Source organism: Elaeis guineensis, chromosome 16 (assembly GCF_000442705.2).
Source record: "Elaeis guineensis isolate ETL-2024a chromosome 16, EG11, whole genome shotgun sequence".
Classification (NCBI taxonomy): Eukaryota; Viridiplantae; Streptophyta; class Magnoliopsida; order Arecales; family Arecaceae; genus Elaeis; species Elaeis guineensis.
Window position 1 is genome coordinate 28400692 of NC_026008.2, and position 25781 is coordinate 28426472.

The 25781-nt window shown below is 39.9% G+C and overlaps 1 protein-coding gene across 1 annotated transcript; it reads left to right on the plus strand.

Annotated features, from left to right (window-relative positions):
• The first annotated feature begins 4728 nt into the window (after positions 1-4728).
• LOC105059378 (heterogeneous nuclear ribonucleoprotein Q) lies at positions 4729-25638 on the plus strand. The gene is made up of 9 exons (XM_010942656.4): positions 4729-4880; positions 5155-5667; positions 5754-5870; positions 5950-6090; positions 6172-6348; positions 24144-24348; positions 24730-24905; positions 25050-25135; positions 25241-25638. The coding sequence occupies exons 2-9, from the start codon at positions 5251-5253 to the stop codon at positions 25362-25364; spliced, it is 1443 nt and encodes a 480-aa protein (XP_010940958.1). The 5' UTR covers positions 4729-4880; positions 5155-5250; the 3' UTR covers positions 25365-25638.
• The last annotated feature ends 143 nt before the right edge of the window (positions 25639-25781 follow it).

A 25781-nucleotide genomic window follows, 5' to 3' on the forward strand; every position in this document is an offset into this window, starting at 1 on the left:
TCGCATAAGTGAACCAATTAAAATCCCCTATGAGCAACAAGGGATAGTTAAGAGAGAGTACAAAGGATACATGAGATCAAAGCTTCCTTCTTTTAAGACCACAGGTATTTGCATAAATTGTACCTAGGATCCATGAAGGTTGATTTGATTGGGATATGACTTCAAAAGCAACTTGCGTTCTACATGAGTGAAGAAGATCTGACTCTTATTTTTTTGTTAGATGATAACAATTTCCCTTGATTGCCCATTAGTTGGTATCATGTAAACCTCCCAATGGAGATCCATATATGGCTTAGGGACTTGAGGGACAATCTAGTTTCAAAAAAGTAGCAAATATTAGGACAAAATTGATGAACTTCGTATAATTTATGAAGACATGCTTTGCAGTACTTCTATAATTTCAAGTTAATATCTTCATTATAATTTAGGTTGAGAGCACCTCTCCCCCTTACTAGCATCAGTATTTCTAACCATCAAACTTGAATTAGCATTGTCTATTGATGAGATTGGAGTAGCCTGCTTTTGTATCATATTAGGGAAGTAGGTTGATCTATTCCAAGGATGCATCTGCACCCCCCTATTTCTATTTTAGCTGCTGAAAGAGAGAGTCTAAGATTGAAGAGACTTTGTTTGGATCAATTGAAGAGTCATCCTTGGCAGTATTTTGGATCTTGCATTACATCTTATCTTCTATATGTTGAAGTTGTTCTTAGGTAGAGATGGGCTTCTAAACTTCTTTATAAACATTGATCAGTTGACTTCTTTATTTAGAAGCATGAATTACTAATTATTTTTTTTCTGATTCACATTACATGCTAAAGGTTATTTCTCAATTACTTGGACTTTCGTATATAGAGGAGAATGACATGGTTCTTGCTTCTTCAGTGGAGATTACTTGATTCACATTACACCCCAGCTCCCACCTCCTCGCCCATCACCTCTTCTTTTCTTTTTCTATCCCTACCGACCCCTTCCTCTGGAACACCCTCATCAAGTCCTCCTACGGTCGTGATCCCAACCAGACCATCCTTATTTTTGCTCTCGTGCTCGCCGTCAGCATCTCTGCTGACGAGTTCTCCTTCTCTCTTGCCCTCAAGGCTTGCTCCCGGGCCTCTCTCCTTAGAGAGGGCTCCCAGATGCACTCGTTTATTCACAAGACTGAGCTCTCTTCGAACCTTTACCTTCAGAACTCTCTTATCAATTTTTATTCTAGATGTGGGCTCTATGAGCTTGCTCGCCAGCTGTTTGATAGGATTCAGTATAGAGATTCCATTTTCTGAAACTCGATGGTTGATGGGTATGTTAAGAGTGGGAGAATGGGCACGGTAAAAGAGCTTTTTGATCAAATGAGAGATGGAGATAATAATCTAGTGACTTGAAACTATATGCTTGCAAGTGTTGCATTTGCAAGCAATGGGATTGGAATTGATGTGGCTCGTCAATTGTTTGATGAAATACCTGAGAGAGATTTGGTTTCATAGAATATAGGCAGATGGTGGGATTTTTGAAAGCTCATAAGTCTAATAAAAGCAGTAAATTTTCTTTTTGCTTTTTGCTTTATAGCAACTAGTTACCAAATATACTTTTTATTTTTTTCTTTTTGTTCTGTAGCAAAAATAATTTTTTTTTTTTTAGAAAGCAAAAATAAAAAATCTAAAAGTGTAACCAAACGCATCCTAAATTAATAACTCAATTGGAAGCCTATTTAATTATAAAATAACATAATCAAAGCTTAAATTAAAATGATGCTACTATAACCAATAATGCTATTGTGACTACTTTTATGGGGGAATGGTCATGAGCGGGAAAATTAAAGTGATGGACTTAAGATATTCTAAGGAATGGGAATGTAAAACGTATAACATGGGTGTATATATAAATATATGAAATGATGTCATTTTAATTTTGATTTGTCGGTTCAGTTCAGTTTCAGTGGGTCACATAAATGAGTAAACCGATAGCCGAACCGAAATTTCAATTTTTCTATTTTATTCAATCGAACCGAATCAGTTAAACCATCAAACCACTATATTTAGTTCGATTTAGGTTGGGTTGGGCGGTTCAGGTGGTTTGAATGAAATTTTTTTACACCCATAGTCTTATATTTGTTAAGGATATAATAGGTATTTTATATAATTTTTTCAGAAAAGTGAATGTTCGACCAAATATAAATCACTTTAGAATAAGCTACTTTTTCATGATTAACCAAATTTATCAAAATTATATTCTCAAGTATCATATTCTCAAGAAGTAACTTCTTAGGAAGAAAAATTTAATCCATAAACCAAACGAGTCTCGAGTGTTTTAGCATTGAATCAATTGATATATCTTTGGAGGGACTCATCCTCCCTTTACTTGATGGCAAGTAGGTTAATGGAGGTCTTCCTCTGCTTTTTATTGTTAGGAATGGTTGATAAAAATGTGTCCAAGTTGATTGAAGGAGCTGATCAAGCCTAGTTGAAGGCTCAAAAACTAGAGTCAGTAGCTTTCCTTAGAGTGACTAAGAAACCATGGCACATTATGGCTTGGCTCCTTAGAGTAACATGAGAACTCTGAAGCTCTTTAAATAGTCCATCATATCTATGGTGCCATCATAATGCTCGAACTATGGTGAAGGGAGGCCTGTTTGAAGCCTCTTTAGCCTTTTGTTTTTGCAGGCCCTGGTCTAATGGCACATATCCTTGGTTTGTTATGGAGGTTTAGCCTCCCATCTGAAGATCTTTATTGGTCGGTGGAGAAGTAATTGAAATTGGAACTCATGCTAGAGAGAGAACTAGAGCAACCATGCCTTTGGCCCTGCTTGGAGCTTTCGAAGTGAGTGTGGCTACTAGCTTATGCCAGGCCATTTTTGTGGTTCAGCTGACTAGAAAAAGAGATACCAGCGTGATGCTACAACTTTTGCACCACTATTGCTAGAGCCTATACCTGTTGAGCGAGTAGGTTGAAAATATCCGACATTGACTACTCCAATCGGTGTTTATAGGGTTCAGATCTTTAGGAACTATGTTGGAAACCATTAGGAGTAAGCTGGATGGGTGCTCAATAGTTGTTTCTTCTAGGTCTTATGGATTTTCTTTCTGTTCTAACAAATGGTTCCAATCTATTGTGCCAATCTCAGGATGCTGGCATGAACCACCTCAATGGACCTGCAAGACAATAAGATAAGATCAAAGGGCTCAGTGAATTAGCTCTAGTCAAACCTTTCAATGCTTAAGTTAGAGTGTGAAATTAGGAGGAAGAAAGAGAAAGTAAGGTGAATAATGTTAGTATTGAGGATGCTATTAAGGGATGCAATAGTAGAGCATTAGGCCATTAAGCCATGGAGTAGTTGTCATCTTTCTCAGAAGGTTTTCAAGCCTATGTATAGCTGGTATCTAAAATCTTCAGCAAATTGCATCCTAACAAACTCAGAGTTGTGCTATAACAACCTACTTAAGAAATGTAGTAGCCCTAGGACATAACATAATTATCTAGCATGTGATAAAATAGCTAAGACTCCGCATGTGCCCAGATGGAAGGGTTGAGCTACTTCTGCCATAGGACCTCTTCACCTTAGGCTTACTATCGAGCTTAGCTAAAAGGCTTCAACTTTGAAGTTGGCCACTTCTGATTTGCTCACGATATCTTTTAGGTCAGCTATGAGGTTTTGACTAGAATGCCTTAGAGAATCCTCGAATGTGCTTAGATTGCCACGTAGGTCCTGAGTTAAACGATTTGGTTATGTTGTATCATCATTATCATTTATTGCCATATTAATAAATAAAAGGAGATCAAAATAAGGTGTTAGGATAATCAGGAGAAAAAAAAGTGATGAGCACCGAAGAGAAAATACAAAACCTATTTATACAAAGCTTACTAGGTGATCCCCATTAATACAGAAGATAATGCCAAATCTCCATGGATATGGAGGATCCTTTTGGATACCCAAAAGCATTCCACCTAAAGAGATAGGGCAAGAGAGGAAGATATCTTTAGAAGTCCGCACATCTTAAGGGAAGAGTTCTTTGAACATTAAAGTTTGGGTCTCATTTAGAATATGAGATAGGTTGTATTATTTATAAGATGTGACCTCTTTTGCTTATGGTGTATGGCTCTTAAACTTGAGAGAGATAGAAAGAGTTTTTAAGAGACATGTTTCTTTATGAGAAGAATAGAACTCATTATTTCAGTCTTTATTCTTTCGAACGAATTTATTTTTCTCTCCAAATTCTTTTTCCACCAATGTTACTTGATTTTATTGATGTTTATTCTAAATTTATAAAAAAAATATATAATCTATATTGATAATAATGTACTGTGCTACATATTATAATTTATTCGAGATAGATATGTAAGTTTAAAAATAAGAAAACATTCATCCTCAATATCTTTTTTTTTTCATACTTTCAAAAAAAAAATGAAAGATATGATCTTACAGTTTTCCAAAAATTGTAGATATTTTTATAATTTTAAAATAAATAAAATATTAAAATAAAAAAATATATGAACATGATACGAATGTAGTGCACAGACTATAGCAATTGATCATACAACAACACAAAGCGTTTGCTTCTAAATACCTAGAAAATATTTTCTTGCTATCTTTAACTTGCTGAAGTACTTGGACACCGGAAGGAATTAAGAAAGGAAATTGATGGATGGACACGCCACCTGGACGCCAGTCATCTGTTTGGTGCTTAGCATGCTCCTTGACCAGGCAATCTGGCGCCATGTTTGCATGTCAGTCCCAGCCGTCAGATCTTATATCACCAATCGCCGTGGCAGTAGCTGTGGGATCGCCGATAATAAAAGGGGGGAGGGGGCACGCGACCACCCATCTCCCCTCTCCTGAGAGCCGTTACCCTCCGCGCCGGCGAACGGCGAGCCAAAACCCAAAACCAGTAAGCTAGCCTTCATCTCTCTTCTCGTCTTCTTTTCTCTTCTCGCATGGAAGGGTTCATATATATTTTCTCTATCCTCCCCCCTAACAAAGCTAGCCCTCGTTTTTATCCGGGAGTTGTTCTCACCCCGGCCGACTCCTTTATCGGAGTTTAGGGTTTTAGGGTTCGCCGGGGAATTATGCTTAATAAATTCTATCTGTGCTCGTTTCTGTAATTTTTAAAAGTGTTCTCAGCTCTCACACACACTATTTTGGGCTATTTTGGTGGTTTTTAGACCCTTATCTGAAAAAAAATGGATAGAATGGAGTTTTAGGGGGAGGAGAGTAGTGCAAGAGACAAGAAAGTATTTGGGTTGCTGTGACTGTGGGTTATGGCGGAGCCGGAGGCGGTGATGGAGCCGGAGGAGCAGTTGGACATCGAGGACGACAACGACATCGAGGACATGATGGATGACGACGACGCCGTGGAGGAGTACGCCGACCGGGAGTTCAGGCAGGAGTCCCCGGTTGAGGAAGAGGAGCGCGAGCATCTGTCGGACAGCGAGGGGGAGGAGAAGGCTTCTTCATCCGATGGCCATAACGGTGCTGCTCCTGATCCGACGAAAGAAGGGGAAGAACAAGAGGAGAGGCCGGGAGTCCGGTCTGGAGAGGCGGCTGACTGCCAGAAGTGGGCTGAGCTGCTTGCGCTGCCGCCTCATGGGTCGGAGGTTTTCATTGGTGGATTGCTGCGAGATGCTACGGAGGAGGATCTCAGAGAGCTCTGCGAGCCCTTTGGGGAGATTCACGATGTGAGTATGGTGCTGAAATTACTGAAGCTTAGCTTGTTTTATGAGTTTATATATGGATTTTGTGTATTATATGTGATTCGTATCAGGTAAGGCTGGTGAAGGACAAGGATACGGGAGAAAGCAAGGGTTTTGCTTTCATTACATTCACAAACAAGGATGCAGCTCAAAAGGCAATTGAGGAGCTCCATGACAAGGAATTCAAGGTAGTTTAGTTGAATGATTACTTCAAGGAGGTGCCCCTGCTTTACCTCTCAACGTAAATGTTTGCTTCTGTTCATATAGGGGAGAACCTTGAGATGTTCTTTGTCACAAGTGAAGCACCGATTGTTTGTCGGAAATGTCCCCAAGAGCTTGTCAGAGGACGAGTTAAGGAAGATCCTCGGGGAAAGTGGTCCTGGGGTTCAGAATATTGAAATGTTCAAGGTAGTCGTTTGTCAATGAATTTAAGTGAGTCTCGACCAGTGAACTCTCTGTTTTGCTCCTCATTTGTTTTCATGACCTCAGGATCAGCAGAACCCAAGCCGTAACCGTGGTTTTCTCTTTGTTGAGTATTACAACCACGCCTGTGCTGATTATGCAAGGCAGAAGATGTCGAGTCCAAACTTTAAGATGGATGGAAGCAATCCAACTGTCAGCTGGGCCGACCCGAAAAATTCAGCTGACTCTTCTGCTGCTGCTCAGGTAAAGCAACTTAAAAAGAAAAAGTGTAATTTATTATGGCTTCTTGTTTGTTTTATGACCTTTATATTGTGTATGCTCTTATTTTATTCAGCCTGGCTGCATTTGCTATTTCTTATGCATCTAAGCTTCTTATATGACCAAGATGAACAATTAGAAATGTAGCTAATGCTTCTAGAAGACAAGTATCTGGTCAATTTTTAAATTGTTTTCTTGCTATAGTACAAGGAAAACTTCCATAATAAAGGAAGGTTATCCCATCAAAATAACTGAGAATATTCAACTCTGCTTAAACTTCATTCTCCTTCATATAATAAGTTGCTTGGTTTGATGGTAATGCATTCTGACAATGTCATTGCTGAATATTAAATATTTATACTTGGCCATCTGTACAAAGTTAGATGATGAATCAGATATCATGTCTCTTGATCTGATCTTTTCAGAGGCTACAGTAGGGTTAAAATTATTAAACTATTGAATGTGTTCTCTAGCTAGAATGTTTGCTCTAATGCAAAAGGTACTTGGCAGTGGATATGGCAAATTTTTAGCTATTTGAAGCAATGCATCCGTTATATTTGATAGTGTCAACTTATGTTTAATGAAACTGAGTTTATGCAAGTCCTTTATGGTGTTGGGGTTAAAGCTTTTATGCAGATTACACATTGTGGTATGGAGCACTTATTCTGTTTCATAATTTAAAGGTTCATAATTTTTTGAAGCTTTGAAAACTGAAAATCTTCTCTTGCCTAAAAATAAATGAATCATAAGTTATTGAACTGGGTGTCATAGGGAAGGTTGACAGCCTCTTTATTTACTTAAAAGCCTAGCTTTGATGCCATAAAGGGCGGGCCTTCCTGGTAAGGTTGCTCCCTTGTGACTTGGGTGTCCTGGGTTCCAAACACAAAATAGCCTCTTTGCATGTGAAGGTATGGTTACATACATCTAACCCATCTCAGACCCTCCAACGGCCAGAGCCTCGTGTATTAGGGGTATCCTTTTTTCTTTAATAATTTATTGAGCCACATTTTCAACTGTAAACTTGAAAATTTACTGGATGAGTGGCAGGTTAAGTATTCTTTTTTATAGTATAGGAGGCACCGGAAGTAGTGCTGGTGTGTAGAATTTACTTGCTTATAATTCAAGGTTTAAAAATTTAGATCTAATGGTTTTGGGGATCTTTCAGCTTCCTAAAACTGAAATATTTTAAATAGTTGGTGTAGAACTGTCTCTATCAATTGAGAAACTCAAAAAACATGCCACCTGAATTCATTTAAAGATAGTTTTCATTAAAAAACAAGTCTTAGATAATAACTGTGATCAAAGAAAAAAGAAATTTGGATTTTGCTATGTTCAATAGCCGTGTCAAGTTACCTTTCTTTAAGTAACTTTTTTTTTTTTGGGTTGTATGTACAGTTATCGTATATTGCGTGACATTGTTGTATGGCATATGGAAGTTTCTGTCTGAAATTTGATTAGGCATGCCTTGGCTACTATAGTGGTAATAGAGTGTAGTCTATATGGGGGCTAGACCAGTGTGAAATCCTGGGACCTGAGAGCCTAGGGCACATTGTTGCTCCGAATTGTATGCTGTGATCATATCTGACATATTTTGGTGTCAATACTTGTTGGGCACATACTTATTTTTAGTGCCTTTTTAATTGAGAAATGAAAAACAAAGGCTCTTTATACTTCTTGTGTATGCTGGAGATTCTCCCTGGATTAAGTACGTTTGAGGTGGGGGATTTTTCTTCTGTCTCTCTTCAAAAAATGTTATCTACTTTGTGGATGTTTATGTTTTTCTACATGACATGAATGTATTGCTGTGATAGCATTATGCTTTTTGGATGCGTTTTACATGTGTAAAATTACATATTTATTTTATTGCCATGTTTCAGCCATATCTTTTTTTTTTTATATTTTTAGTGTCATGCTGTCTTTATATTTTGTGTCCATTTTTCATGCTTCATAGTCAGGCACCATGACATAAAAAAAAATGTTAGTTCTTTGGCAAAATAGTTAAAACAAGAATGAAAGGTTTTGGATTTATAGTATCTTAGAGCACATAATGCTGTAAATCTCTTATTAGTAATTAATAGTCTGATGCTCTGACTTACAGCAATCGTGGGCATAGTATTGATGCTTCATACTAGGTTTGCAAATGGTCACATGAAGCAATTAAGTTGAGGAACAGGGGATGTGAATACATATTATCATGCAAGGACCCTCAATTGTACAATGTCCTGTCATGCTTCCCTTGCAATTGTTTCATGGAAAAGCATAGATGTGATTTCAATTACTTGACTACAGACGATGAGTTCCGCCAATAACTATGCTAATGCATCTGTCTGTTTTATATCAGCTTGTCACTATGCTTAGAAGATCTAGCATCTGAAACTCCTTAACGTAAAGCTATTTCCATTTTTCCATTCACCAAGAGGAACCTAAGATATGTTCTAGGGATAATAAAGGAATTTAACACCATCTTGAAATATTTTACCAAACAATCTGGCTTCACTTATGCACCTCAAAAGAGGCTTTCTTTTGTTCTATGAAGCCTCTTGTACTTCTTAAATAAATAATAGAAATAAAGGAATATATTGGGAGTTTACCATACATGAGGACTTATGAAATCTATCAGTTAATGTCTGCATTAAAATATTCAAAGAATGCTTGTTTTTAAAATATTATGATATTGAGATCTATGTGCATCTGTGTCGTAATGCTTGAGCCTTTGATTTGATTGTCCGCATGAATTTCAATGTTGTACTTATTAAAGATTTTTTTACACTTAATGAAAACTTTGTTCTTATTGTGATTTGTGTCATATGAGTTTAATTATGCTTGCTTTTGTATTTTACGCAACCAAAGACTTTGGCGCTCTTGTAAGCACTCAAAACTTGCAAATTTGGAATATAATCTTGCAAAACTGCTATGTAGAGGTTTGATTTATTGTTCACAAGCCAAACTCAACCCATAACAATATCAGTGATATCAAAATAAGTTTGTTAACTTTAAGATGTGAGCAAAAAATGTTAAATTAGTTGTGGTTCATTTCTTCCAAAATGATTTGGCTTTGGCCAATGGTTCAGATCTTGACGACGGCAAAATTGTATTTTTCAGCTTGGTTGTTTAAATTATATAATGTGTAAGTTTTTTCCTTTAGGCATGCAAGCACACATAAAAATACATAAGTCTCATTTTGTTGATTCTTTTATTTTTGCATGATTTCACTTGTTTAGGCTCCATTCAGGATCACTTTTTTTTTTTTAATTTTCAGAAACAGAAAAATAGAAATTCTATTTTTATTTTTCCATGTTTTAAAGGTAAACATGTTTGATAAAGTCAATTATTTTTTAAAAATAAACATGGCAGTAGTAGTGGATGCAATGGTAGTTGTACAGGATGTGGTGGAAGTGGTGGTGGTGTTGGTGGTAGGTCCGGCAGCGGTATAATAGAGGTGGCTATGGTGGCTGTGGTATAATGGAGGTGGCTATTATGGTGGTAGTGGTACGGTGGAGGTGCTGATGGTTATCGTGGTAGTGGCAGCAATGATGGTGGTGGTGAGGGCACCAACAATGTGATGAATGGAGATGATGATCGTGGTGGTGGTGTGATGGAGGTGGTGACATCAATGGTAGTGGCGATGATAGTGGTGGTGGAGGCGATGGCAAGCAATGTGGTAGAGGCGGCGATAAGGGTGGAAGCATCGGTGACGGTAGCGGTGGATGGCACCAGCAATGGTGGTGATGGGGCAATGATGGCATGGAGGTAGTGTTGGTGGTGGTGGTGGTAAAAATATGAATTTCTTATGAAAATATTGAATATAAGAATTTCTTACTTTTAAACATGGAATTCTGTACTGTGTCGAACCGACTGGTACACCCTATATCGAGCCAAACGAATGGAGAATCGGCACGGTTCGACCGGTTCAAATGATATACCGACGGAGGAGGGAGCGAAAGAGAGGGAAAGTGAGAAAAAGAGAGAGAGAGGAGAGGGAGGGAGGCGGGAGCCGTTGGAGGCCGACGGTGGCCCGCTGCGGCCATCGGAGAGCCGCGAAAGCATTCGTGGCTCGTCGGTTCTTCCGATAGGGCTTTGAAATGAGTGAGAAAGAAAGAGGAGGAAGATCATCAGAGATGGGAGCAGACGGCATCGCGGTCGCGGATGCGGGCTTCATTGAGGCCGAGGGAGGGGGTGGCAGAAGCGGCGTGGGCGGTGTCGCGGAACAGGGATTGTCGGCCCTGTTCACGCGACCCCCTTTTTTAAAAATGAAGATCAACAGTGAAGCCGGCAAATGGTTTGTCGGCTTCACTGTTTAAAAGATTTTTTTAAAAAATTAAAATCAATGAAGTCGGCAAACCATTTGCCGGCTTCACTTAAGTTTCGATTTTTTTTAAAAAAAGCATGAAATAGGGGCGCCCGTGGCGCCGTGCGTGTGGACTGTGCTATCCGACGGTCGTTCGACGGTGGCCCTGTCCCCTCCTTTCCCTCTCTCTTTTTCTTTCTTCCTCCCTCTCTCTCTATCTCTCTCTGTCTCTCTTTTTCTTCTCCCAATTCGGGTCCGGTGCCTTCGTTGGTTCGCTGCTGGTTCGGTACGGTACGGAATCATGCCGAACCATACTGTCGGCCGGCCGAAATGGCCGTCGGTATCGAGGCAGCGAACCTTGCTTTTAAGTTTTCTAGAAATAGTGAAAGTGACTTTTAAAAAATAGAAAAAAAAAAACAATGGTACCAAATATGTTTATTTCCTTGTTTTTTCTAATAGAAAACAAGTAATAAAAGCGATGCCAAACTAGCCCTAAGTTGTTCACTAATAACGGATTTGGCATATCTAATACTAGTTCGTGGCCCAATTCCAGATATGACTGGATTTGTTGTATATAAGAGGAAATGTTGCATGGTACTCATCCTAGCAGTGCAAAGTACATAAAATTGATATTTAGAACCTACTTGCTGAACTGTGATAAATAGTGTCTAAATTTGATAATCAGATATTTATTGCCTATGTAACAACTTTTAATAAAATTAATTGTTCTTGGTATGTTAATAGTTTTATCTGATTTATAGTTAAAAAATGTCTGCACTCAGTTGTTGCCTTATGTGCTTTAATATGAGCAGTCCATTCTCAACAATGTGAACCCTCAATTTATACCATGCTTCTGAGGGTTCACTTTTGTCTGCTCTCTATTTAGGTGGCTATTTTTTTATTCTCAAATGATGAGCTTCAGGTTCTTTCTTTGTATGCACACGTGTGATTGTAGATTCATTGGTTGGACAATGCAAGTGTGCAACTATGAAAACCCACTGAGGAAGAAATGGCCAAGGCATGGACAGCCTCTTCAGCTAGAGAGGCCTTCATGTCAGGTGCATTGCATCCTCTGTACACTATTCTTGAAGCCTCGTCTTTACTTCATTATTGTCGGGAACTAATTTCCATTGCATGATCAAAGTTGATGTTAGAGTTGATTTCCAATATAGGGTGTTGGAAAACATTTGTACGTCTAGTTATTGCTTCATTGGAACTCTCTTCAGTATACTTTCCCCTTCATGACATTAAGCATGCATTTGATACTGAAGTGCTGCTCATATGTGGTCTGTTAAAATACTACCAGCAGTCTATTGAAATACTACCAATTGGATGACTTGAAATCATGCCCTGTTAGTATAAAAGTTGAAGATAAAGGACAAGTGAGAAACAAAAACTTTTCATAAGTATGGGTGGAGAGGTTTGGGAAATCTATCCAAACAATATGGAGAAAAGCAAATTATTAAATCCATAATCAATATAAACAATAAAACTTTTACTGATCTCATATACTATTCTGAAACAATTCAAATTCAATATATTATGAGAGTAAAGCTTCTTAGACAAGTGCTGGTCCTTAGCATCAACTAACCAGCATCTCACTTTTCAAGGGATTTCAGAAATTATTTCATATATAATTCTTAAAATTCAACAACATCTGAAATTTATAAAGCTCCTAATAATACTTGATGTTACATCATCAACTACGTATGTTCTGCATCATTTATCTTTCAGCATTGGTTTATGCATGAGTTAATTTTGCACTGTAAGTGGCTGAATATCAGACTAATTCTCGATTAGTTGATGGTGCATCTGTATCCTTCTCTTGCTTCTTGCTGTCATATAGGTGATAATTAATGTCCATGATATGGTATATAATTGGGACTCATTTATAGATGATATTTTTGGATGATCATGTTAGCAAAATTGGCGAATCCTTGCTTTGACTGAGTAATATGTTATAAAGGAGAGCAGCTTATATTATCAGACTTAGGTTATTAAAAGATGGACCTTTGCATGCGACTCTAGGCTGTTCTCTTTTGACCTTTGCCAAATTTGTGTGTATTTCTAGAAACTGCACAGCAAAAGGGAAGTAGGCATGCGCATGTATACATGAACATATAAATATAGATGTGTACATGTGCATATAGTACACATACAAACCTACATATATGCATACACACATGCCTATATATTATTATTATCTACAGTAGTATAGATGAATTATCATAAATTAATGCTTGTGTATATGGATCTGTTCATCTGAATATGTACAAACTGTATGATTTTTTCGTACTTTATTGTTTCTTTAGGGTTTTAACCTCATGGTTTTGTAGTGAACTTGTGTTCTTGGAGTTTTGGATTAATGCTTCTGTAGTTTGAGATAGTTGTTTCAAATAGAGAATATGACCTATCACACTCTTTGTTTGTCTTTTGCTGTATCCATTCAAGCTTCCACTTGCTATGTTATTGGCTCTAATACTATTTTCAATCCAATATATGCAGATCAAGATTCATAGTCAAATCCTAAGCTGATTAGATGTTTAGGAAAAAAGAAACATGTGACAAGAAAAAGAAGAAATATGATAGATATGGGTGGAAAATAGGACAAAAAAAAAAATGTTTAGGCTACCACACATAACTAAGTATGTTGCAGTTACCATATGTCTCATAAAACCACATAGAGGTGAACTAGAAAACCCTAGAATTTGACTTAAACAATCCTAAAGCCAAAAATATCTGAAAAGTTTAGGATAAGTTTTGATTCATCACTAAAAGTTTTTTTGAAACATATCCAGAAATAGTTAGAAGCCGAGAAGTACTATTGCCAGTTGACTTTACATGCATGCCAGGAGTTGTGATAAAACTTTGACAAAGAAAAAGTTTTGGATGCTTTCCTAAGTTATTTGGAGCTCACTTAGTTGAATTGTGCTTGCATTCCCGTGTTCCCATCAAACTCCCCCCACTTACCCATGGTAGGGATGGTCACGATGGTTGTGGTGAGATAAATGTCCCAGACTTATAATATGAAGGGATCCTGAATCATGTCTATCATTAACCTAGCTTCATTTAAATGGTAAACCATCTAGAAAACAATTTTGTAAATTAGTCATCTCAATTCTCAATGGCCCTTTCTTCCTAGCTAACACCCACAAACACTTGCTTACTCTTTTTCACTCCAAATAACCAAAAAGCTGTCAGAGGATTGATTTTGAAGTTACTTTTCCACCAAGTCATATATCTATAAAGCCAGCTGACAATTTCATTTAATGAAGTCATATGGATGTCTGAGCGGTTACCATCAAATGGAGAAAAAGAGTCCATAGTTTTATTAACCACAATACAATGATCTAAAAGGTTATTTTCCATCTGCTTATCATCTTCATGGATGACACAAATAAAGGTTTTTGGTCAGCTATAAAAAAAGGAACTTTTAGATTTGTTGGTAGATATTATTTGATCATTTCAAACAACAAACGAGTGACCTCCCCAACTTATGACATGATGAAGGGATTGGTATTTGCTCCTGCTTTTGATTCAGAACCTTTCAAAAAACGAAACCTGAAAGAAGTGCTGTCACCAATTTGCAAAATATCATTGCAGGATTTCCATTTCAAGGTTTTAGTTAGATATTCTACAACAGTAACCTGCAAGTCAGTTGGCATTTTCTTCCTTTGCTGCCATAAATCCACATACTTCAAGAAAATCCTTTTCTCCAGTATGATCTCTGCTCCACTTGTGGATTTCAGTTTATATTCTTAATACTCCAGTTCTTTTAGTAGATTGGGCATGCCCAGCCATAATATAAAGTCTTGCTCTGTAATTTCTGGATCTTGAGAAGAACAAAAGATGAGAGAGCACTCTGGGGAGCAAGTCCCAAGCATGTTCTCATAGACAAGGAACATGCTTCAAGACTAACTCATGTACGGGAATTGTGTATTGGCTTGTAGAGGATGATATATCATTTAACCTTTTTCACTAACCTTTTTCGCCTTCTTCATCTCTTTATACCGGAGATTGATGCTTATCTTAAACTTCATAACTTTATTTTCTTTGAGCATGCATTGTCATGAAGCTTGCCACTGTAAATGCATATTTATGTCCAAGCAGTGAAAATTTGGTCAATTGGAGGCTTTCTGAGCTTATTATATAGTGCTATTTGACACATTTTCGTTCAATTTCCACTGTGCTGCTGTCTTTTCTGTGTTAATATATCCTTACGTATGAGTTTTATGGGGATTATAATATAAGGAGTTTTCATGTGTATTCTACATGAACCCATACTTCACTGCCCAGCTTGTAGGGTGTCATTACCAATTGTCTATATGCAGATTACCTCTAATGAAACAATGTCTTCATTCAAGTGTTTCTCCATCTCCTTAAGTTTGCGGTCCCTTCACCAACTTCGGAGACTTGCGATGGAATAAGTCATTTATTGCCGGTCTTCATGAATGGCTTTAGTTACCATAACCTGTTTGCATTGTTACATTTGCTGGTGTTGCCACTGGACAACTGTAGTAACCATGCAACTCTAGAAAGTCTGTGGTTTTAGACTAGGCATTAAGAGTTTGTTTTATAGAGGAGTCTTGATCTTGTTCCTGGATGTCAGGTCAACAGATTTCGATAATTTGAGCACTACTATTAGATTGATGAGTGATGATTAAGAAAGTAATTATCCTTTTGTCTCCTAGCTTTCATTTACTTTTCGTCTCCTTTGACTTTGTAAGAACCATCATCCGAAATAGCAACTTTCCTATTTACTTTAATTCAGTTAAAATTCGTATTATCTTCTCCACCCTGACTGTTGGTGGGACCAGTTTCTTTTGTCTTCTATATGTTGTGTCTATCTTGGAATTTCCTTGTTGATTTTTTACTTTTTCTGGTTCCAGCATCTGCTGGTTTGATATTTTCAGCCATTTTTTTTTATTTGATCTTCTGCTGGTCATAGTGCACCAAACCCCAGGCAAACATTTTCTGGCCTTCTCATGCTACTTTTGATCTACTTATTGCACCATAAATGTTTGTCACCCTGCTTGCCAAAATTGGGAGTAGCCATGGGTGCAGGGAGGCAGATATTTTAGAAACACTTTTAGTAGGGGAGTATTGAGGAAGCAGGTTGGGCTTGAGATTCCAAGAAGATTCTGAAGCGGCTGCATTACCCTGGTAGTTAGATTTACACTGGTTCATCTGGTACTCTACAAGTTAGTTTTACTTTATTGATGCCCTTATTTTTCATGCTACTCAGATTTGATTAATCCTACCACAATCACAATTCCAAGATTCTTTTGCCTTTGGGTTCTGCTATCTTTCTTGAGTTTGCTGTATTCTTCTTCAAGTTGATATATTGATATATGTCCATCCTTATTGTTTCACATTTCAGTCATGTTGAGGACCTGTCTTTACCTCATTTCAAGCTTCCAGATACTTTTGATCTGTAGCACTCTCAGCCTGTCTTGTCATCTGAATTCTGCCTTTTGCTTACATCATTTTGACCATGATGAATGTTTTGATCAGTCGATATCATTTTCCATTTTGCACCATTTGATCAATTCAATTTCAAGATTGGTAAATAACCTTCATCTTCTTGGACTTTCTATATGTTGTAATTTATGTGGTTTAGGATAATGCAGGATTGTTCTCCCTGCCTTTCACTATTACTTGATAGTATTATAACTGATCTCACCTCACTTGCTTAATTTTGGATTGCTATCCATTTACTTATCATACTTGCTGTTTCTACACCTTGAAGACATAGATCCACGCACCTATAATATTGTCTACGTAGTCATGTGTATTTGATTCATATAATATGTATCTCTTCTTGTCACATTGTTTGAGCATCCTTGCTGCGAGATGAAAATTGTCATCCCATTAACTACCTGTCTTGTTTGCAGCTTGTTTGTCATATGATTCTAGATTAGTACCATCTTTGTTGCTTAGCTCTTTTGCTTTCTGGCATCATCTAACCAAGTATCTCTTATAGAATCAGCTAACCAACTTTGCCACATGTGCAATTCGTCATGTAGTTTACTATATACCGAGTCAAGCTTACCAGCACTGGTCTTAATTTTAGATCTAGATGTTCATGCGGTCAATCAAATTGCTTTTTGAGGCTTTAGTGGTGGATGAATCATAGTTACATAACTGTAATGTGATTCAACTTCTTTATTGCAAACAAATTCTCTGGTTGCTACCTGTGTTGCTCACAAGTTTATCACTAGAAACGCACTTTGTTGGCCTACTTCCTCAATATTCTGTTTACAATGTTCATGGTCAAGTATTAGTGCTCGTGCTTTCTTTAATATAATCTCAGCTCGTGCTTTCTTTAATATAATCTCAGCACACAATCCATTGTCATTACCAGTCTACAGTATTACTATAATGCTTGTGACCTCCTATGAGTGCTCATGCCTTCATGAACACAATCTTAATCCACAATCCATAGTTATCACCAATCTTGTATAACTATCGAGCCATTTATATCTTGACCAGCTTTGGTGGCAGCAAAGTAGCAGTTGTCTGTGTATGCATTCTGTGTTCTATGCTCCTTTTTTTTTAGTCCTTTTTCGCCGTCTGTTTGTATTTATTTCATAGGGGGGTGGGGATTGGTTATGATATGTCTTTGCCTATATCAATATGTTCACTCTCTTATTGTCTATTTGTTGTTTTACAGTCTATATTGTATTATGTTTGCCTAGGGATTGATCATGATATGCCTGGTGCAATTGCCTATTCTATTCATGTGGCTTCCATGGTGTATATGATCAGGGACGATTTGAGAAGCAACCAATAACAAAGCCGAATGCAAAGCCACACAGAGGTTATACGAATTTGCTCCGCAGAAGATCCCACGTGGGTTCAGAATTAAATTCATGGAAAAGATTCTATAGTACTGTTTCATGTCGTATGGGATTTTCTTTTTCCGTTCCACTTCTCACGCATAGTGGAAGTTGTGGTGGGCTCGGGTGGTTGTTGCAACATTTTTCCATTTTAAGAATCCGTTTCATTCTGTTTTTCAGCTAGATCGTGCTATTTTTCTATTTTCCACTAACTGTACGTGCCAAGGAGATCTCGATCTGTGTGGGAGTTCCTTGGCCTATAAATACCTCTTTTGAGGGGTTGTAGATGGGAAGGAAACAGGGAGATCCCAACAACAGTCTGCTGTCTTCATTTCTGCTAGTCTCTATTTTTTCATATCTCTATATGGATCAAGTTTTGGTGTCAGAGGATGGTTCTAGGCTGTGTATGGTCCATACGAGGGTTGTACACTAAGCGATCGGCAAACCCCTCACCATCTTGACAAAGCACCGACGACCATTATAGTCGAAGATGAGTTCTCTGGAGGAGACTAGTTCGACGAACGAGCTGGCCGTGGAGAACAAGAAGATGGGGGACTTGATGGCTACCATGCTGGCTCGAGTGAAGAACATCGAGAAGAACCAGCAATGGCCACTTACTCCACCGATTGATCTGACAACAGCCATAGAACACGAACAGACGATGAAGGCTGGCAGTAGCCTTCCCCCAAAAGCACGTGACCCCCACAAAGGAGTTCCATTGGGGCCATTCGAGCGCGACGGGGTTGGACTTCGACATCGACTCCATGAGCATCGCTGGCGAGAAGCTGCGATCATTCAAGATCGAGGTGAAAATTGACATCCCTTCGATGGCACAGTGGATGCCGTAAAGTTGGATGCCTGGATTGACCGGTTGCAGACTTTATCCTTTATGGGTACGGTAGTGAAGATCGGATTGCATTCGCGTGATTGAAGCTGACCAACGACACCTTAGTATGATGGAACACGTACCTTTACACCAACGACGGTGCAAAAGTTGAGTAGAGTGCATTTAAGCGCCTCCTCCATCAGGAGTTTTACCCTATGGGGTATTCTCAGAACTGGTGGATGCGCTGGTATAACCTGAAGCAAAGCTAGAACCAGTCGGTGCAGGAGTATACCACTGAGTTCTGGGCATCTCCCTTGACAATGAAGATGTCTTTACCAAGTTCATCGCTGGATTGCACAAGCAAACTCAGGTCGAGCTTCTCCTATACAAAATGACGGACATCTTCAGTACCAGCACTACTGTCATGGCCATCGAGCTAAAGAACAAGTTTGGTGGTCATAGAGATACTGAAGGGTCCAAGGAGGGATCTCTAGAAAGAAGAATGGCGATGGTAACTCTTCTTCTTCCTCTTCCTTCTCTAAAAGTGATCTGTATTGCGATCATTGTAAGGTTACAGATCACACGAAGGATAAATACTAGAAGCTCCATCCGAAGCTAATGCCAAAGAGGCTAAGGGAGAATAATAAAACCAAGCGCACGGCGGCTGCCATGGTGGCGAGTGAAGGTGAACGGCTCGAACCGATTTCAAAGGCAGACACGAGCCTATCTCTGATGGTCAGGCCGAAGCAGATTGGTCCAGGTCCGTCGACTGAAAGATGTGCCGCAAAGAAACCTTTCACCCTCAACATTTAGGTCAAGAATGAGATCATCGGCGCCATCATCGACACCGACAGTCAGAAGAATTTGATCTCGGCGAGCTTTGTGTAGAGGCTTGGCTTGGAGATGACACCACACCCATGCCCCTACCTGCTGGGGTGGATCACGAAGGACGTGGGCTAGATGGTTGACCGCCAGTGCAAGCTCCGCTTCGCCATCACTGGCCGCTACATCGACGAGGTGGTGTGCGAGGTGGTACCCTTGGAGATCTGCTAGGTGATATTTGGCAATCCGTTCCTATATGAATGGGATGCTCACGTCCACCTGCAGGCACAGGAGTATGAGCTCACCAAAGATGGGAGGAAGTTTATCATCAGTCGAGAGCGAACGCACCAACCAGCCGACCTAATGACCGTTTGCCAGGCAAAGCGGTTGGTAAATGTTTGTTGGAAATTTGTGTTGGTGATGATCCGTCCAATGGCCCTTACTGTCAGGGTCCTTCCTATACTAACATTGTCCTGTAGGAAACAGGAGGATGAGATGGCCAAACTCCTTGGCAACCACTCGAGGCTTTTTGAGGAGGCCCATGGGTTACCGTCGAGTCGAGCAATGGAGCATGAGAGCCAGTTCATCTCCAATGTGCCGCTTCCTAATCTTGGCATGTACAGGAACTTCGTGATGGAGAACAAGGAGATCAAGCGATAGGTGGCTAAGCTACATGAGAACGATGTCATCAAGCCAAGCAGCTCCCCTTGCGGTTCATCAGTGGTGCTGGTGCCGAAGAAGGATGAGGGGTGGCGGATGTGCGTTGACTATCGCACCCTCAACAAAATTATCATCAAGAACCAGTACTCGCTTCCCCACATCGATGACCTTCTCGACCAACTGAAGCACGCGAAGGTCTTCACCAAGCTGGATTTGAAGTCTGGCTACCACCAAGTCTGGATCCGTGAAGAGGACACCTAGAAGACCGCATTCAAGATGTGGCAGGGGCTCTTCGAATGGCTTGTGATGCCGTTTGGTTTGTGCAATGCCCTCGTCATGTTCATGCAGTTGATGAACGACGTGCTGCGACCCTTCCTCGACGACTTCATCCTCATGTACCTCGATGACATCCTTATCTTCTCTGCTTCCTGAGAGGAGCATGTGGTGTACATCAAGAACGTCCTAGAGGTGTTGAAGTAGCACCAACTATGCTTGAACCGTAAGAAGTGCGAGTTTGGGCGCTCTTCTCTGGTGTACCTCGGCTTCATGGTGGGTAACGGCAAGCTCCGCATTGACCCCGACAAGGTGCACGCAATCCGGGAGTGGCCACTGCCATAATCTGTGATCGAGGTGAGAAGTTGTGGGAGCATGCCAATATCTTCAAAAATTTATCTAGAATTTTTCTATTTTGGCTTCTCCTCTTTATGTTTTGGTGGAGGCGAACAGCAAGTTCGAGTGGATGAAGAAATGCAAGGATGCCTTCCAGCTTTTGAAGAGGAAGATCAGCGAGGTGCTTGTCCTAGTCTTGCCAAGTCTTCAGCGACCGTTCGAGCTCAAAGTAGATGCGTCGGGTTACGCTATGGGGTTTGTTTTGCTACAGGACGGTCGGCCCACGGCGTATCACTTGGAGATGTTCCAGGGCTTCCAGCTCAACTATCCGACGTATGACAAGAAGCTCTTAGCCCTACACCAGGTGGTGAAGAGTTGGCAATGCTACCTCTTGGGGAAAGAGACGGTGGTGCACACTGACTACCGATTGCTTTAGTACCCCAAACACAGCAAGCTAGACACATGAAGTAGATGACGTACTTCTAGCAATATAACATCAAGTACAAGAAGGGTGCACAAAACAAACTGGCGGATATGCTGTCGCGGCCTTGTGTTTATCTGTTCTTATGCAGATCCAATCGGTGTTGCACGAGTATGCTGATATGTACAAGATGGATCATGATTTTTGGGATGTTTTGGAGGATGTCGAAGCGAGAAGGCCCACGGAGTTTGCCTTGCGAGGCGGGCTTCTCTATAAAGACACGCAGTTGTGCGTGCCAAAAGCAGCAGATCGGATGAAGTGGATGAGAGAAGTGCAGACCTCGAAGGTAGTAGGCCACTTCTGGGTGAACAAGACGGTGGTGAATCTTCATCGCTATCTCTATTAGCCCGAGATGTAGTAGGATGTGGCCCAATTCGTGAGGGGCTGCATGTTGTGCAGCTGTTCCCAGCCAAGCAATCGGAATTGGGGGCTGTACAAACCCTTGCCGGTTTTAAGTCAACCTTGGGAGTATCTCCATGGATTTTTTGGGAGGTCTTTCGAAGATGCGGAAGGGGCACGACTACCTGTTCGTGGTGGTTGATTGTTCTCGAAGATGGTGGTGCTGATCCTATGCAAGAAGACAATCATTGGAGAGGAGGTGGCACGGCTATATTTTTGAAATGTGTGGACTCATTTTGGGCTATCTAGCTCGATTATGTCCGACTACGACAGTTGATTTTTAACCACTTTTTGGAGGTCCTTATGGTCTATGATGGATACACATCTGCAAAGGAGCGTAGTATATCATCCTCAAACCGATGGCCAGATAGAGGTCATCAACTGTACCATGGTACATTTGCTGTGGGGCTACCACACTCAACATCTTAAGACTTGGGATGTAAGTTTGCCTTATTTGCAGTTCGCGTTCAACAGGGCAGTGTGCAATTCTACATTGAAGCCCCCTTTTGAGGTGTGCTTGGGCTATTTGCCATAAAGTCTTTTTGACTTGGAGTTTACGATGAGCATTACACCACAGACATCCAAGGAGGAAGGGACCATTGCAAGAGCCCAGCGCTTTTTAGAAGAGATCCATCAAGTGCATAGTCAAGCGGAGCAGCAGTTGTAGAGAGCCCAGCAGAAGTACAAGGAATGGCATGATTGACATTGAGTGGAGGCTAATTTTTGGGAGGGCGATCTGGTGTGGTTGCACCTCGGGAAAGAGCGGCAAAAGGGAGTTGGGGGGAAGCTGAAGCCTGTCCGATACGACCCCTTCAAGATCCTTTGGAAGATCGGTGACAATGCTTTCTAGCTAGAGTTGCCGGCCTACATGAAGATCTACTTGGTCATGAACGTCAGCAACTTGAAGCCTTCTAAGCCGTCGATGCTGGATGACGAGCCGGAGGAGATCTTGCTGTCGGTGGACGATTTGGTCATTGATTGGGAGATGATGCTAGTGGAGGACACCATTCTGGAGAAGATCACTGAGATGCGCTAAGGATAGCGAGAAGCCTTCCGAGCCGGATGGAAGGGCTAACGTCCGAGCATGGCCAAGTGCTTCAACCAGGAAGCTGGCCAAGCCGCGTTTCCCCATCTTCAGTTCTAGATCCAGTAGGAGCTGGCTCCTCTAAAGAGGAGGAGAGCTATGATTAGGGACGATCTGAGAAGCAACCAATAATGAAGCCGAATGTGAAGCCACATGGAGGTTACACGGATTTGCTTCGCAGAAGATCCCATGTGGGTTCAGAATTAAATCTGCAAAAATGATTTCACAGTACTATTTGATGTTATACAGGATTTTTTTTTTCCCATTCCACTTCTCACGCATAGTGCAAGTTGTGGTGGGCTCGGGTGGTTGCTGCAATGTTTTTCCATTCCAAGAATCCATTTCGTTCTGTTTTTCAGCTAGATCATGCTATTTTTTTGTTTTTCACTGACTGTACGTCCCAAAGAGATCCCGATCTGTATAGGAGTCCCTTGGCATATGAATACCTCTTTTGAGTTGTAGGAAGGAAGGAAATAGGGAGATCCCAACAATAGTTCACTGTCTTCATTTCTGCTAATCTCTATTTTTTAGGTCTCTATACGGATCAGTATATGGTTGTAGGATTTTATACATGAATTAGTAAAACAGCATCCTTCAGATGCACGGAGAGCTGTGGACCTGTAAAGCTTATTTTAGACTTGTCTAGTTGCCTGGTACCGTTTATGTTCCCAGATTTGTAGTTAACTGACAGTTCTTATTTTTTAGTGGGTTATTTGTAGTCAAGGGCTAAGACTAGAAGATTGTGGACCTTCTATGACAACTAGATCAGGACTGTAGCAATATCAGTCATGGTACTTGTTTTGCTGAAGAGTACCTTTATGTCACAAGGGCAGCTTGAGGATTTTAGGATCTAGTTAGGGTTTCTACACTTATAAAGCTTGAGTGCCTCTATGGTACTTGTTTTTCTACCACTCATCATAATTCAGTCTTAGATGATTGGAATAGATTGAAGGCTTCTTTCTTTTCAATTGACAGCATGGGGCTCTCTTTTTCTCCCTCTCCATTCTCTTTATTTCTTCTCGTTTCTCTCTGTTCTGGTCTCTTAGTGCTTTGTTCCTTTTCTTATATTGTTTTGCTTATTAATTATTTATTTTGCTAGAAATTTCTCATGTTCTGCTGTTCGACTATTTTTTCACTAGAAATTAACAAAAGTTAGTTTACCTTGCATATCTTTTATGCTGTTCATATGTATGTCACAAGTGTGGGTTAATTTCATATTTATTGTAAGATAGCTCTCTTTGGATGCTTTCTGCAATTTTCAGTCAGTCAAAAATCTGGCTTTTTGTTACTACTGTGCTATAGAACTGCTAGAAATCCTAATATAGTGCTTTTGGCACTTGCTTTTTATGGTTCAAGCCTGCAAAAAATTTAACACCTATAGGTTCTCTTCAAATACTCAAATTCTTTGTGGAAGGGCCTTTGAACCCTCTTATGTACGGACCTAACCCTTGAGTTGCATCACCTACTATATAGTCTTAACAGGATACAGCTTTCTCTAGATTTGTTCTAGCCCATTCTCCTTAGTTTTGAGTAGTATTGAACGCCATTAATTTTTTATTCTCCTTAATTTATGAGGTTTTATAGTGTCACAGAATTGCTTGAAGATTCAGTTATGTAGTTGCCTGTCTTTTTGCTTTTTTTCCCCTGAGGTCATACAGATCAGTGGTCCTGTGTTTCAGTTATTGGATTGGATATGTACCTTCTAAGTACCTTTTGAGGCTTCTGCTGCATTAAAATACAAACCTTATAATGGTCTTTTGAATTTCTTGCAGGTGAAGGCTTTATATCTGAAAAATTTGCCGGAGAATGTTACATCAGAAAAGTTGAGGGAACTTTTTGAACACCACGGAGAGGTCACAAAAGTTGTTCTGCCTCCTGCTAAAGCTGGGCAGAAGCGAGATTTTGGATTCATCCATTTTGCTGAGAGATCTAGTGCATTGAAGGCAGTTAAAGGAACAGAAAAATATGAAATTGATGGTAACTTTCTTAGATATTGTCTTAAGCATTAAACAATTGGCAACTAGTTGCATCATTGCAATTCCTGACATACCTCAAGATAAAATCTTTGCTACCAACCAACATATCTTATATTTGAGTTATCTGTTAATTGATATAAATGGGGTGATATGAACTTTAGTCATTTCTTGCTGGCTCTGATGTGTTTGAACGCATCTATACTCCATTTAACATGTATAACCATAATTATATTGTTCTTACAATGCTGCTATATAAATTTTAATGAACTTAGAGTGAGGATGGCCATTTAAATTATGTCGGCATGCTCTATCTGCTAAATTTTTGGGATGACCATAATTTTTCAGATACTATTTATGACTAACAGATAAACTTAAACCACAGGGCATGTTGTGGATGTCGCCCTAGCGAAACCTCAGGTTGAGAAGAAACCTGATTATGCTTCAAATTCATTCAAACCAGGGCTTCTTCCGAGTCTCCCTCCATATCCAGCTTATGGTTATACTGGGGACCCATATGGGGCCTATGGTGGTGGATATGGCGCAGCCGGATTTGGCCAGGTTGGATTCCCCTTGCCGCTACATTTGGGATTGTTCATGTAGTTTCTGCCATCTTTTTTTCCCCACCACCAACTGCTTTTATGAAATTAATGAGATTCTGCACATTCCTAGTTGAAATTGTTTGATGTTTGTAACTGTGTGCAGCCAGTGATATATGGTCGAGGACCCACTCCAGCTGGGATGAGAATGGTGCCAATGGTACTTCCTGATGGTCGACTTGGTTACGTTCTGTGAGTACTAGTAATTAATCTTGTATATGGAACACTTTATCCTTGTCTTGGCACCTGATATTGATCCAGTTATCCATTATTTGTTTTGCATGGTAAATTTTTTAGACAGCAGCCTGGTGCACAAGCTTCACCACCGCCTCCTCGGAGGAGTGATCGCAGTGGTGGCTCAGGTGAGGGTGGAGGAAGGGGCAGCGATGGGAACCGTGGGCGCCGATACCACCCTTACTAAACTGGTATTAAGTTTGCAGCGTCAAATGAAGACATCATGCGAACGTCTTCACCGGCTACTCTTCCTTTTTGGCCATTAATCCAGATAGGCCATAGTTTTACAAGTGTATAAATGTATCATCGTCCGGGTTCCATACCTAACATCTGATCAATACAAGCACAAGATTGTTGTACTGGTTCCTTCTTTCAAGTTTAGTTTGTTTGCATTTCCATAAATTAAGGGATGACATGTTCTTTGAAATACATAGCAACAAACTTTGGATCAGTTTCTTTAATTTGTTTAATCTTACTATGGATGCTCCTTGCTAGTCATGTAATTTTCTCTGGATCCATTTCTTTAATTTCCTTAACCTTCTTAATTTAGAGGACTCCATTTCTCATTCTCATCTCATCCCTAACATAATTATATTTAGCTTGA